At 37.3% G+C, this 14,507-nt stretch overlaps 2 protein-coding genes across 3 annotated transcripts; one reads left to right on the top strand and one right to left on the bottom strand.

Annotated features, from left to right (window-relative positions):
• Positions 1-1,780: 1,780 nt before the first annotated feature.
• Positions 1,781-8,180, bottom strand: LOC148233210 (uncharacterized). The gene has a single exon (XM_088190658.1). The coding sequence runs from the start codon at positions 7,536-7,538 to the stop codon at positions 2,499-2,501; it is 5,040 nt and encodes a 1,679-aa protein (XP_088046784.1). The 5' UTR covers positions 7,539-8,180; the 3' UTR covers positions 1,781-2,498.
• A 483-nt stretch (positions 8,181-8,663) lies between these two features.
• On the top strand, positions 8,664-13,638 carry LOC148233209 (homologous recombination OB-fold protein-like). 2 transcript variants are annotated; one of them, XM_088190787.1, is made up of 5 exons: positions 8,664-8,768; positions 8,862-9,122; positions 9,187-9,427; positions 9,493-9,825; positions 12,452-13,638. In XM_088190787.1, the coding sequence occupies exons 1-5, from the start codon at positions 8,742-8,744 to the stop codon at positions 12,571-12,573; spliced, it is 984 nt and encodes a 327-aa protein (XP_088046913.1). In that variant the 5' UTR covers positions 8,664-8,741; the 3' UTR covers positions 12,574-13,638. The 2 variants fall into 2 exon arrangements, with proteins under 2 accessions (XP_088046913.1, XP_088046914.1); XM_088190788.1 differs by lacking the exons at positions 9,187-9,427; positions 9,493-9,825 and having other exon boundaries at positions 8,674-8,768.
• Positions 13,639-14,507: the final 869 nt, after the last annotated feature.

Genomic DNA, 14,507 nt, shown 5'->3' with positions numbered 1-14,507 from the left:
TTATAAAATTGTAATCCTTCAGATTTTTTTTTTTAATTTTGAGAAAAAAATTTGCACTTATAAGTTGTTCCAATTGCAGCTCATCGCCAGTTTGTTTTTAAGTTAGGGAACATATTTCATTAAAAAAAATTAGGGCTGTGGAGTCAAAGTCGGAACAATTTAAGCGGTGTCAGAGTCGTAAAATATCGACCGATTCCGACTCTTTTTTAACCATTTCCACTCCGACCAATATTTTTTTAATTGTTCTTCATGCGCCATGCGTTTTAAGTCTGTAATATGAAGTAAACAAAAGTTATTATGCACTTAATCAAATACCCAAAAACAGCCTACCGGCTACACGTACAATGGCGCGGCACTAATCCAAGCGAATGACATCCAGGGTGTGCTATTTGGATGCCCGTTACTTTATGTGTGAGCGAGCCAAAGGGAGGATATCTCACCAAACGCGCCTAAATCGAACGTACGTATTGCAAAAAATTGTACAAATATGTTTTAGTCCCCCAACTATACGCACCCAAATAACACGTCCCCAATTTGCTGTGTTATTTGTGTTATTCTGTACTTTGGTACATACATATTCAAGGTGCGAAAACAATGGCAAATTAAAAACTCCAAAGATTTCGAGTTTTCTGTTACATGTTTCTCAATACCACTCAAAGAGTAAGAATGTGGTGAGCGACTAATAGCATCCTTTCAACCCCCCCCCCCCTCATTCTTAATATCCCGTATCCGCTATTTTAAAGCTTTTAAAATACATTAAGTATTTTAGCTAGAAGCATCATGATACAATTAATTGTATTGTGTTCAATGAAACACTTTTCAAAGTTGTTTATGAGCGGTGTCGACAATCTGTCGATGCTCGGTAGCTGCAATCTATACAGTTACAGAAAGAATCGCGATTGCGTCGAGAACGCTCTTATAAAACAAGCAATCCAGCTTTCTAACAATCTTGACATGTACAAATGTATTTTATGCGATAGCTGCAATAAACTAGAACAATGATTGTGCTATGAAATATTATACATATATTTGTGTGAGCCACTATATCTTTTTACCTTACATTTTCGAGTGTATTTGTAGTAAAATGTGTTTATGTATATGAGTGTAGTTTGAATATTGTGTAAAAATAATATCCATAATAATAAACATTATGCTTGTACTACACTCTCTGGAAGTTGTCCGAACCGAAGTTAAACTGAAGTCGGCCAAGGTCGCCGACTTCCGAGTAGCGGCCACATTGCCACAAATTTCATATGTCGTCCGGACGGCGGCTGCTATCATGTACAGCTGGCATAGTTTGCGTGCGATCGAAAAATGTGCCAAATAATCGCAATTTTGAAATTGTCATAATATTAAAATTACGCTACTGATAATTATAAAAGTTTGTGTGGGCACTCACCAATACAATATCAGTGAAAACTTTTAGGTCGTAAATATTCAATTTACGCAAAATCTTTGTCGGCTTTCGCAAAATGCCATAAGGCATAAAAATGATACTTCAGAATACGAACACCACATCTGTGACTATCCTAGAATTTGTCGCCATCGATTCTAAATAAAAATTTGTTATGGTGTGACATTTATATAAACCGATCTAGGAAAATACATAAGGATATTCGAAACGATTTTTTTAACAAAATCAAGTACCACTAATTATTTTTTAATTATTTAATTTTATTTGAAAAAAATAGAATAACGATATCTTTTAGAAGAATATACTATCTGTTGCGTGTAGGGATACGCGTGCTGGTCAGTTCTTAGGTCAATCCAAAAACACGTGTGCTGGTGTAACAGTTTTATTGAGCTCGGCGTGGTCCGACCGCTTTGTAACGACGATCGGAGCCGACTAACGTCAAAATTGGGTGCTTTCCCGAACGCCGTATGACGGCGTTCGCGAACGTGTGCAAACGGCGAAACGGGCGTCAACATACCCCCCACCATGAAACATTAGTTTCATAATTACGGGCACATCAGCGGGCCTTACAAGTGTTTGTCCTCACATTACAAACTCTGTGAGGACGCGATGTTTGAAATAATACTAACACAGAATTACAATAAACATGACAATAAATAAAATTACAATAAACATGAAGAAAGAAGAGGAATGTTAGTAGTACTGTATAAGGTTGTAAAGAATAATGTTAGTAACACATACACATATACATTGGGATTGTTTGTACTATATTATTACTAAATACTAACTACAAGCTTTCATTCATTTTTTGACAATTATTTAAATGTAAATTAAAACGGACATGAAATATTATAGTTAAAGGTTTGATTCTTAGCTAAATTTTAATTATTTTGGTTTGCTACTTGGTTAAATTATAAACTTGGTTTGCCACATGGCTAAATTATAAACTTGGTTTGCCACATGGCTAAATTATAAATTTGGTTTGCTACATGGCTAAATTATAAATTTAATACATATAGGAAACATGATACACATTTAAATTATTAATAAACAAAACACAAAATATAAAATTGCTTGCACTGCACTAGCCTTTATTTGGCACAGCACACACTTTAGTTATTGGCCTTTTTATAGTGCCATTCTTTGTTTTAATCGTCACTACTCGAATTAGTCCATCAGCCCCTGGGTGAATCGCTTCAATGCGGCCGATCACCCATTGCAATGGTGGTAGGTTGTCCTCCTTGACAACTACCATTTCGCCGATGGCAGGTTTGCAATCCACCGCTCGTACCCAGGTTCTTCTCCCTTGAAGCTCTGCCAAGTACTCGTTAGACCATCTTGTCCAAAACTCCTGCACTAGGTCCTGCATCCGATGGTATAAATTTGTCCCCCTAGAGCTGGAAGTATCCTGTTGAGGAAGAGCTGTTAAGGGGGTGCCGATCAGGAAGTGGCCCGGGGTTAAAGGATTCAGGTCTTGTGGATCACTTGACATTGGAGTCAATGGGCGAGAGTTAAGGCATGCCTCTACTTGGGTAATTAGTGTATAAAGGTTTTCGAATGTGTACATTGATGAGCCGAGTGTGCGACGCAGGTGGTGTTTTACACTCTTTACGGCGGCTTCCCATAGTCCACCCATGTGAGGAGCTCGTGGAGGAATGAACTGCCACTGTACTCCTAGAGAGGCTAGGTGGTCTGTTATTGCAGAACAGTTGGTTTTCTTTTGGATGAAGGATGTCATTTCACGCAACTGTCTATCGGCACCAACAAAGGTGGTCCCATTGTCTGAGAGAATGTTGTGTGGTTTTCCTCGTCGAGAAACGAATCTCTTAAGTGCGTTTATAAAGTCGGCAGTAGTCAGACTACTGACTAGTTCTAAATGTACAGCTTTAGTAGAAAGACACACCATTACACAAATATATGCCTTGGTTACCTTAGCATTGCGATGCATTCCGGTTTTGATATTAACCGGGCCTGCATAGTCTATGCCGGTGTTAGTAAATGGTCTTGAAGGAGTAACCCTAGAAGACGGTAAGTTTCCCATTATCTGTATTAATGGTCGGGGACAACAGCGAAAACACACTAGACACCTGGATAGAATGCTGCGAACTACACGTCGTCCGGCCAGTGGCCAAAATTGTTGACGCATCACTGTTAGGAGTGCTTGAGCTCCCAGATGTAAATGTGTTTCATGCAAATGTCTCACAATCAATGTAGTGAGGTGATGCTTAGGAGGCAAAATCATTGGATGGATTTGGGCTGAAGGTAATTTAGACCTTTGAAGTCGGCCTCCCACCCTTAGCACACCTGCATCAAAAAATGGATTTAAGCTTAGCAGACGGCTTTTTGCATGAAGAGGTTTATTTAAACGCAGAGCTCTTATTTCTGTAGGAAATGTCTGCAGTTGAGCTAAGCCAACTAGTGTTCTCGTAGCTCCGTCCAACTCAGAAACTAACAGTGGTCCGACAGTACGGTTCACTGAGTGTTTACAGTTATATATAAATCGTTTGACGTAGGCGATCGTACGCTGCAATCGCAAAAACTTTGAAAAGCGATTCATTATGTCCCAGTCAGCCCCAACCAATGATGCAAAAACAAATGTATGTTTTACATCGGGGATCTCTTTTGGGAGCACAATTGTTGATACCGGCCATTCACATTTGGATTTCGAAAGCCATTCAGGTCCGTGCCACCATAACCGACAGGAGTGTAATTGAGATGGAGGCACACCACGTGAGATCAGGTCAGCAGGATTGTCCTTTGAAAGGACATGTTTCCAAGAGTAAGCAGCAGACTGAATTTCTGCCACCCGGTTAGCTACAAAGGTTGTCCACCGTGACGGCTGTCCGTTGAGCCAGTGTAGAACCACTGCTGAATCGGACCAACATGTAACTGTGGCTAATTTAAAATTTGTGAGTGACTTGACTGAATCTACCAATTTGGTTAGTAATACTGCTCCACAGAGCTCAAGCCGAGGAATGGAAATTTTAGCCAACGGTGCGACTCGTGACTTTGAACACAATAAATGAGAATGGGCATTACCGACCTCGTCCTTGGACAGAACATATAGACAAGCTCCATATGCAAGTTCAGAGGCGTCGCAAAATGCGTGGAGTTCGAAACTGTGCTGATTTGTCACTACGTGTCTTTGTATTTGAAGACTGTTCAAGGTAGTCAGCTCCTTCGCCTGTGATTTCCAAGCTCGCTGGATGTCAGAGGGTAATTCTGCATCCCAAGCAAGTTGTCTCTGCCATATTTGCTGCATCTGAAGTTTATTTATGACTGTAGCGGGCGCTACTAATCCTAATGGATCATAGACTCTCGAAATTGTTGACAGAAATTGCCTTTTCGTATATGCTACTGTGGGTTGACCTAGATTTACCTTAAAAGATAGTATGTCTAGTTGACTATTCCAAACTAAGCCTAGCGTTTTTGACGTATCTTTCACGTCGAAGTGTTGGCTAGTGGAACTAGTTGAATTGTTTCTGAGATCCTTGTGGTTGGATCTCCACTTTTGCAATGGAAAATGTGCTGCTGTTAAAGCAGTAGAGACACCGAGCATTATTCGCTTAGCTTCTGCTAATGTATTAGCTCCAGTTATAAGGTCGTCGACATAAAAATGGGAATTGATAACTGTAGCGACTTCAGGATCGGCTGATTCGAGATCTAGTGCCACCTGGCGTAAACAGCGAGTTGCTAGAAAGGGAGCTGACGAAGTGCCATAAGTGACAGTATTGAGAACATAATGTCTTAACGGTTTAGTTGCATCAGTTCTCCAAACGATTCGTTGCAGATCAGTGTAGGGCTGACGTATTTTAATTTGTCTGTACATTTTTTCAACATCAGCAGTTATTGCATACCGAAACCCACGAAAACTCAACAAGATTTGCACTAGTGTGGGTTGGATGGTTGGTCCGATCATTAAAATATCGTTAAGTGAGATTCCCGAAGAGGACTTTGCCGAGCCGTCGAAAACAACTCTGCACTTTGTAGTAGAACTGGCCTCTTTTATCACCGCATGATGCGGCAAGTAATGATAAGTCTTAACGTTATCTTTGCTAGGTGGGAGACACTCGGACATATGTCCTAGCTGAATATATTCCTCAAGGAAATTGACATACGAAGTACACAGATCCTTGTCTTGTTTGAGTCGTCGTTCCATTGTGTGGAAACGGCGTTCAGCAGCTGCCACTGAGCTGCCTAGACATGCAGGAGATTCTTTTAACGGCAATGTCACCGTGAATTGACCTGACTGATCTCTTTCAAAGGTCTCCTGAAAGAGTCTTTCACACTCCCTTTCCTCGTTTGAGAGATGTGCCTTAGGTTGTACTTCCTCAACCTGCCAAAACTTTTGTATCTGACTGTGAATGGCGTTCAGGGAAAGATGACAATTAGTCATGGTCGGTTGGATATCTTTCGGGTACGAAACCGTACCGGTCAACACCCAACCGAAAATGGTGTTTTGAATAATTGCCGGGCTTTCTTTACATAATTGCTGCCGCTCTGCCAGCAGGGACTGCCAAACTATGTTTGCGCCTAGCAGTACGTCGATTTCTCGACTTTTGTACCACAAAGGGTCAGCGAGAGTAATGTTTGTGGGAATCGAAGCGACGTTCGGGGACTGATCGGCATGTGGTAGCTTATCAGCGATGCGATCTAAAATTAGAAATTGGTCAGCAAAGCAAAATTCCTGATTGCAAGACGACAAACGTGCCTTGACTTGGTAGTCGACTTGCAACTGTTGGGCTTGGAGGCCAGAAATCGTCGCACTCGTGCGCGTTTTTTTTAATTTTAGCCTGGATGCTAGCCTATTTGTCACGTAATTTGATTGTGAGCCCGTATCTAGCAACGCACGGCACGGCACTGCCTTTCCATGCCGGTCCGAAATGTAGACGATTGCCGTTGCCAAAATAACCTCTGCTGACTGATTAAATAGTGAGGTCATTCTAGCTTGCTCGCCGCTTTCTGTTGCAGGTTTAGAATTTGCCTGCGAATAATTATGGTTGTCGCCACGTTGATGCGGATCGTGCAGCATAGTATGGTGCCTTGCATTGCAGATCCTACATCGCCCAGTATGGAAACATTTGGCTTTGTTGTGACCTGCCTGTAAGCAGTTGATGCAAACGTTAATTTTCCGCGCCAGTTCCAGTCGTCTTGGGATCGACAATTGTGAGAATTGTCTGCAGAAAGCTAGAGTATGCGGCATTTTGCAGTGCGGACATAAATTGCCGTGTGATCTGTCCTTGGTATTGAGGAAGTTAGTTTTCATAGGTGGCACTGGTCTTACTGCCCGCGAAGATGTGGAGGTGCTACCTCCTAGAGATTGACCTCTTAGGGTGAGGAATTCCATGAGCTGTTTAAGGGTGGGCAAGGCAACATGAGTTTGTTGACTCTCCCATGCTTGTTTGGACAAGTCGTCTAAACGCCGTACTACCAAACTCACCACGATGGCATCCCAAGTGTTTTGGCCTAGATTTTTTAGGGCTAAGATGTTCGCCTCAACAGTGTCTACCAACTCTAACAGCGATTGCTGGGAAGCTACCTGAATTGGTTTCAGGTCTAACAGAGCAACTATGTGCACATTGACAATCAGCCTAACACTGTCGAAACGAGCCAGTACTCTTTCCCACGCCGAATTGTAGTTTTCGGCGCTCAGTTGAAACGCTTCTATCACCCTGGCTGCGCTATCCTTAAGCGCATTTTTTAAGTGATGAAACTTGTGGATGTCACTTAGTTCGTTATTATTATGTACCAGCTGACAATAAGTGTCGCGGAAGGCCACCCACTTTGTAAGACTGCCATCAAAACTCGGAATGCTGATTGATGGCAGCGTTAATTTTTGGTTAATTTGCTCCTGTCGCACTTCAGGTTGACGTTTTATGTATACTTTTGCCAAATTAAGGACCTCAAAGTACCTATCTTCAAAGGCCTCGACTTCCTCGTCATACCCTTCGGCATCCAGCAACCTAATTTGTTGCTGGACAGCGAGGAATCTGTCCAGCAGTGTACCAAAGCTGCTGAACTTATCTCTGACCCTCTGTTCATTGACAGGATCAGCAGCTAGTAGTTTGCTAAACCTCGTTAGCTCACTTTTGAGGCACGCCCTACTGTTGGTCAACAACTCCATGTTGTCGTTGACCGATGACTATCAATTAAAGTGTGTTTAATGGAGAGGAAGTTAGGTTAGGATGATCGACACTAACCTTTCTCTCCTGCTGGATGCGACTGCTTCCTGGGACTCGGCGTCCTGGTGGTGCTCCAGGTGATTTGACGGCAGCTTCCTGGGGCTAGACGTCCTGGCGCTGAGCTTCGGGGGACCAGATCCTGGACCCGCTAGCTCTTTCCACGAGCGACTCGACGCTCCACTGCGTCACTTCGGACACCAACTCCTGGACCCGCTGACTCGTCGCTGTGCTGTCCTAACCTGACGGCTGGGTAGCGCTGCTCGGCTCCGCGTCTGTGAGTTCGTCCACGTGGTGGACGACCTCGAGGTTAAGACGATGTTTTCGGATTAGACCTTCGCGACGTGTAGGCGTCGTCTCACGTATCCGGCTCGAAGGACCAAAATGTTGCGTGTAGGGATACGCGTGCTGGTCAGTTCTTAGGTCAATCCAAAAACACGTGTGCTGGTGTAACAGTTTTATTGAGCTCGGCGTGGTCCGACCGCTTTGTAACGACGATCGGAGCCGACTAACGTCAAAATTGGGTGCTTTCCCGAACGCCGTATGACGGCGTTCGCGAACGTGTACAAACGGCGAAACGGGCGTCAACACTATCAAAAATATAAGTAATCCCTTTTGGTGCCCTAAAATATTCAAAGATGTCAGTAAGAGTCTTTTAAAGTCCCCGAAAAGCATGTGGTACTATAACTTGACCACGTGACCATGATCAGCGCTTGACGTGCGCGTTAACCATAAAACGCCTACGCGCTTACTGAAATTGAACCGAGCTACTCGTTCTATCTCAGTTTGCGAAAAACTATATCATTATCTATCAACTCGACCGAAGTAACTCACTATATTCTCCGTCCTTGGCCAACCTTAGCCAACTTCCAGAGAGTGTAGTGCACGCATTAGATTATATATAATAAATTTCACGCAAGAGTAATAATTGATTTTTTAATTTTTAGTTTGTCTTTTTATGAATAGTACTTTAATACGTAATTGTAATATGTAAATGTAGTAAGTTTATTTTTATATCAAGGAGGGAGCAGTTTGCAATAAATGAAGCAATGGTTTTTAAATAGTTTGTTAAGGCCAAATATATTTTTTAGAAGAACGCGAATGAATGTTTATTTGATTTTAGACGTACGGTTGTTTCATATTACAAAATGTTCCAATCGGACGATTTTGACGATGTGAGTATATTTTAAAAATTGGTTAGAAAAATTGTGTATTTTGTAGTCTTAGACTATATTTAAAAATAACCGTTCTATATCGAATCCTTCTAGATGTTACAAGAAGACACACTTTTAATGATAGACAAAGCCCTCGACACTGCGGACGTCGAATCTTCGAAAAGTGTGATGGATAACTGTCCAGAATTACCCTCTAGTGATAAATCTTTTAACGAAGAAATTGTGAAAAAGAGGACTCATCCAGATCGCGAAAACCCAAAAAGAAAAAAGAGGAAATTTCCAGGACCTGCCGGATTACTGCCAGATAACGCACACGATAGCGTTCTAGACTCTAGTGTCATTGTACACTCTCAGGTATTGACCGTATCTACGTTATACGCGTCCACTGTTGTTTTAATATAATTTATGCACATTCAAGAGTTTCAATCTTTCGCAAAACCAATTTTTACCGTCCATATTCGAAGAAGGCCCATGGAACGTGATGATGGACGAGATGAGACTGTACGGTTATTTGCCGTCCAAGTATTCCATATCGACAGTAGAAGCGCAAGCCAACAAACACAAGTTGATTGGTCAAAGAGTGCCGTTTCTGGTCGGCGTCGTTCAGAATATCGATCGAAGTCTCCAAGATCCGTTTGTTGTCTTGAGGGATTCCACTGGTAAATTGCATTTTATGCTAAACAAAATTTTATAAACTTACGTTTCAATTTATTTTGATTTTTAGGAGAAATCAACGGCACCATTCATCGTGATGTTTGGGAAACTTATGGCCCTTATTTGGTGCCGCAGTTCTCTGTGATTTTTTTAAGGGACGTTTCTATATTGACCACTGGCATGGTTGTGAAAAAAAACTATTTAAACATCACTCTCAATAACGTTGTCATCGTTTGTTGCGACGAAGAAAACTCTTACACGACCAGAGAACAAAAATTGTCACTGAAAAGTGACATTATCAGCAAGAGGTTTAAGCTAATTAAAGTAAAATGGAATTCTGTCGACATTGTCGTTTTGAGGAGTAACGTTGTCGGCAGCGAGTCTATGAAAAATACAAGCGAAGGTATAAATATATATATATAGTATATTTCTAAATTTCACGAATATCCGAGTACAGTAAGTTTCCGACTTGTCGCATAATCGATTCAATTTTGAAATATTAAATTCTCGTTTAAAAAGATAGTTGTAAATAAATAGATACTTGATAAAAATATTCATATAGTATTGTATAAACGAAAAATCAGTAAGTAAGCTAGCGATTGTAGCTATTACTATGCACAAAAGAACAACAAAGTTATTGCAAGATGGTGGCGCCTCTCAATGGGTATACCGTAATCGAGCAGTGCACCATTGTGTAAATTTTTTTAGAGAGGAGTTCCACAAAAAATGCTATCTATTAATCTTCTGAAACTTTCTGCTTCCTGCCTTTCGATAGAAGCGAACAGAACTACTTTAAAATTTGTTTAAACCAAAGAGTCGCAGAATCTTCGAGCATCTCGTACAAGTAGGGTGACCATTTTTTTCTAGAGTACAATCCGGGACATCTGTCGGGTAATTTTATAAAAATAGTTTTAAAAATTATTCGTAATGGAAATACTAATAAAATAAAAATTTATTTAATAATAACATATAAATAATTTAATTGGTTTTAAGTATTTTATAACAGAATGACTTGACCACAGTTTTCTATTTGCCACACTTTGTTATAACCATTGCCTTCAAAGTATCAATATTCATTTGCGATTTATCTGCTGTCAACATATTAATAATTAAAAAAACTCTTTCTGTAACCGCATTCGTGTCCGGCAAACTTAAATTATCACAAATAATACGAATCGGAAAACGACATCTAATGCAAAATAATTTTGGTTTACAATGATGTCAATATAATGCTCTGAAAATAATTCGATCTGTATGTGAAAATATAATATAAACTAAATTTATTTTGATAATATGGAGTTAGAATGCGGCACTGTCCCGCAGGATGGAATGGTCACCCTGCGTTAATGACTCCATAAATTTTACAAAAACCATAAAAAAAATTCTGACCGAGCTACTTATTTCCATCGAATATGAGTATTAAATCATCTTTATATACTGAAATTCATTGAAATATAAATAGCGAAGAAAACAATGTTTAAAATTCCAATATTTAAGTCGAGAATTTACTGTATAACTGATTTTTTTCATAATAGTAACTGGTCAAAACTGAATATTGGTTCAATTGCTTAAAATCAATTTACAATTATAGCGTATTTATATTTTTAAATCGTCGGCTTATTAGAAAACTTACAATTCAAAATAAGTACATCAACAATTACATATTATTAAAAAACTATAATAATAAGAAGAACAAGCTACTTTATAGGGGATTAATCCTCACTTGAACCCCATCTCTAGAAGGAAAATCTAGAATTGAATGTAGAACACAAAATATAAAGAAATATAAAATATAGACAAAAGATTTACTGAAACTATAAATTGTTATAAAAATCAAATCAATCTAATTCTCGAAGCGAAAATATCTTTCATAATTAAAGAACCGATTTCATTACCTCTTTTTTCTTGTCTTTCGTATTAAACATAACAACCAATTCTAAAATTGAATTTTTGATACAAAATAGTAAAAGGAAGCTGATAACACTTCCTGTATATCATAAATGCCAACTTCGCCATTAGCAATATATAAAATAATTATTCCATAAAACGAATTGTTTGTTCATTACTGTTAGACAGATTAGGTGCGAGCGAGCATTGGTCAGAACAGTGAAAACCTTTAGAATAACTGCAATTCAACTTTTTCCATAGAAAAAATCCGAAGGTTTACCTTACATAAATGCAGAAACAATTAATTTTATGGAACAAAGTATTTATTTAAATGCTCATATCTCTTAAAATAATTTCCTGTTAAATCGCACTCTTTTTCTTTTATAGGATTACTATATTATATGTGTAGCTGAATCATTTACAAACAATACAAAGATGGCATTGATCCTTTATCAGATTAAAAATACAATATTAAGTAACATTATGACATAAAAAAGAGAGAGATGTTTCTACTAGATCATTCGACGCTCTTACTCAGTATAACATTAAATATCTGGCAACACAAACTGTCATAGACGCTATCGAACAATTTTTATACTAGCAACTCTTATAATTTGCAATTATTCAATATTAAAATATTTCAAAAAATATTATTTTTGAGTTGTGTCTGTTCTTCCAAACCGACAATATGTTTTTATCAGGGCTGTGGAGTCGTTAAAAAAAAACACGACTCCGATTCCGATATTTACTAACAACACGACTCCACTCCGACTCCGACTCCGATTTCAACTCCGACTCAAAAAAGTTTAGTTTTATCAGGTATTTTTGGTGTTCTTCTACACGTTTAATTTTCATACGCTATACACATTCATTATTACGCAATTAAAAATTCATAAATTTCATAATTTAAAAAAATGGTCGGAGTCACTCATTTTTCACGACTCCAACTTCGACTCCAACTCCGGCCAAAACACCACGACTCCACGACTCCAACTCCGACTCCGACTCCACAGCCCTGGTTTTTATCTTTAAAAATTATAATATCAATCAATCTTTATCTTATATTTTTAGTGTATCAGAACTTAATACTTAAAATAAGTAAAATTGTGCAGTGCTTAATTTGTTTGGATTTTTATTTTTAGGTGGAGGAAGTATCACAAGCGCTAAATGTGGATCCAGTAAAGAGCATATGCCGGAAGAGTCCATAGCTCAAACTCTACTCAGTGGTATAAACGCTGATGCGTTTTTTGACGACTTCAATTAATTTTACTTCGATTTAAAAATGTGATATTACTAAGACAACATAAAACGTTACCTAATGCATAACTGAAATCAGATATGTTCGAAAAAGCTTTTTAAATATGAGCTCTAATACATTTAAATTATATTAATGTTTTACAAATCAAATATGAAATATCTAATACTGTAGAAGTTGACTGTTTTTAAAGATTAAAATAGTCAACTTTAAAGGAGTAAATATATTTTATTGTCACTAGTCGGCTTGTATGACCTAAATATATATATATATAACCAGTAACATATATTATTTGATATTTTATATGATTTATAGTTTTTAATGCACGTATTTCATTTTTATTATTGTTGTATAAGTTGGAAGTGTTATGATCTAATTATTTTTTCTATTATTTTATATTTAGCAGTTATACATATTTAACATTAGTCACTAGTGAATTGTTAAACGGAAACGGTTATACAAAGATATAAATACGTTTGTTTCAATCGATCTGTATCGAATCCGATCAGAATGTATATAAATGGCTTACTAGTACCATCAATATAATATTATATTTGGTATTTTGTATATTATATATCTCGTTCAAAAAAGTTTATTTTAATATCAATATTAAAGTTACTCCTTTCCTTAGTTAGGGTGACCAGTGTATGATTGTTATAATGTATCAGGATATCGCTAATTTTGTAATAATGTCTACTATTAACTTAACCATAAGTCAGAAAATAAATGCATTTCATAGAATCTCGCAGGCGAGAGTAAGTTATATTGAATAATTTGAACTATATTTATAAGTAAAATATTCTCATTTAACAAATGTGTGAATCTTGAAATGACACAAAAATTATATTTTTTTATAAATTTAGTGGGGGCACCATTACTGAGTTGAGCCTAAAGAACCAGCTGTATACTTAATTTGACCCTATCTCAGGCTTTACATTAACTGAAATCTGGTCACCTTATAGTATGTATATTGTTAATATTTTTTCTTACAAAATGTTTTGTATTTACAAGCCAAATTGTAATAAAAAATTTATTAATTTTTTTATTTAAAAATAAATACATTTTTGTATTGTTTTACTCGAGTTCGTTTATTTTAATTACTAATCTACTCATACAATTTTTTTGATACTTTGGTTTTCGCTTGGTGAAATGGAAACTTTTTGATTTTACTCGCTTATCACTTGTAAGATGATTGAACAAATAGAGTAGTGTCAAATTATTCACATTAAATTAATTGTTTGTATTAACAGAATTTCTTTCAAGTTAGGTAATTATTATTGAGCTCTGTTACAGATTTGGTGGAATTATTAGTAATAAAATACAAAATATTTTTATGTTTTATATATCTTTCATCAACAAAACCTCAAATTGACAGGTATACAAATATAAAAGTTAAAACTATTTAAATTTTGTTTTTTCGAAAGTTTTAAAAAACAATAAAAATATAATTTAAGCTTTCAGAACATTAAGGGCAAAGTCAACGAGGATTATTATTTTTCAGATCGTCGGCAATATGTTCAATATGTAGTACATTGCCACATTGGGAATTCCTCAAGGTTCTAATCTCAGCCCGTTATTATTCCATTAATAATTCCAATTTCTTAAATTTTACTGATGAAAATAGATTTCATTGAGAATTGTAGAAAACTTCCATTCAATGTATAAAATCTTTATGCGTGGTTATCTGACATTATCTGAAAAGTTTATTTTTGTGTGCCACCTAATTTCATCGAGAGAATGCCTAGCGGTAATTTATTTTACATTTTTTCTGTATAATCTGAATGCGATAAGCTAAACAAAGCCAAATGCCAGTACCTGAAAAATAAAATTTTTGATATTTTTTATTAAGCAATCAAAATATTTTTTTAAATGTTACTATTAGTGATGTTTCTTTGAACTCAATAATTTTACACCTTATGTTTTAATTACTTTAACTAACTGCA

The sequence above is a fragment of the Plectrocnemia conspersa genome, unplaced genomic scaffold (assembly GCF_051122295.1).
Source record: "Plectrocnemia conspersa isolate PC_06_02 unplaced genomic scaffold, ASM5112229v1 ptg000008l, whole genome shotgun sequence".
Lineage (NCBI taxonomy): Eukaryota > Metazoa > Arthropoda > Insecta > Trichoptera > Polycentropodidae > Plectrocnemia > Plectrocnemia conspersa.
Note: the sequence above shows the minus strand (reverse complement) of the source record. Positions and strands in the feature narration are given on the sequence as shown.

What these genes read in the sequence shown, in the direction of transcription:
- LOC148233210 (XM_088190658.1), bottom strand. Translation starts at nt 7,538, where the DNA reads ATGGAGTTGTTGACCAACAGTAGGGCGTGCCTCAAAAGTGAGCTAACG.
- LOC148233209 (XM_088190787.1), top strand. Translation starts at nt 8,742, where the DNA reads ATGTTCCAATCGGACGATTTTGACGAT. An exon ending in TGTCTTGAGGGATTCCACTG is followed by an intron (nt 9,428 to 9,492) that starts GTAAATTGCATT and finishes TTTGATTTTTAG; the next exon opens with GAGAAATCAACGGCACCATT. An exon ending in TATGAAAAATACAAGCGAAG is followed by an intron (nt 9,826 to 12,451) that starts GTATAAATATAT and finishes TTTTATTTTTAG; the next exon opens with GTGGAGGAAGTATCACAAGC.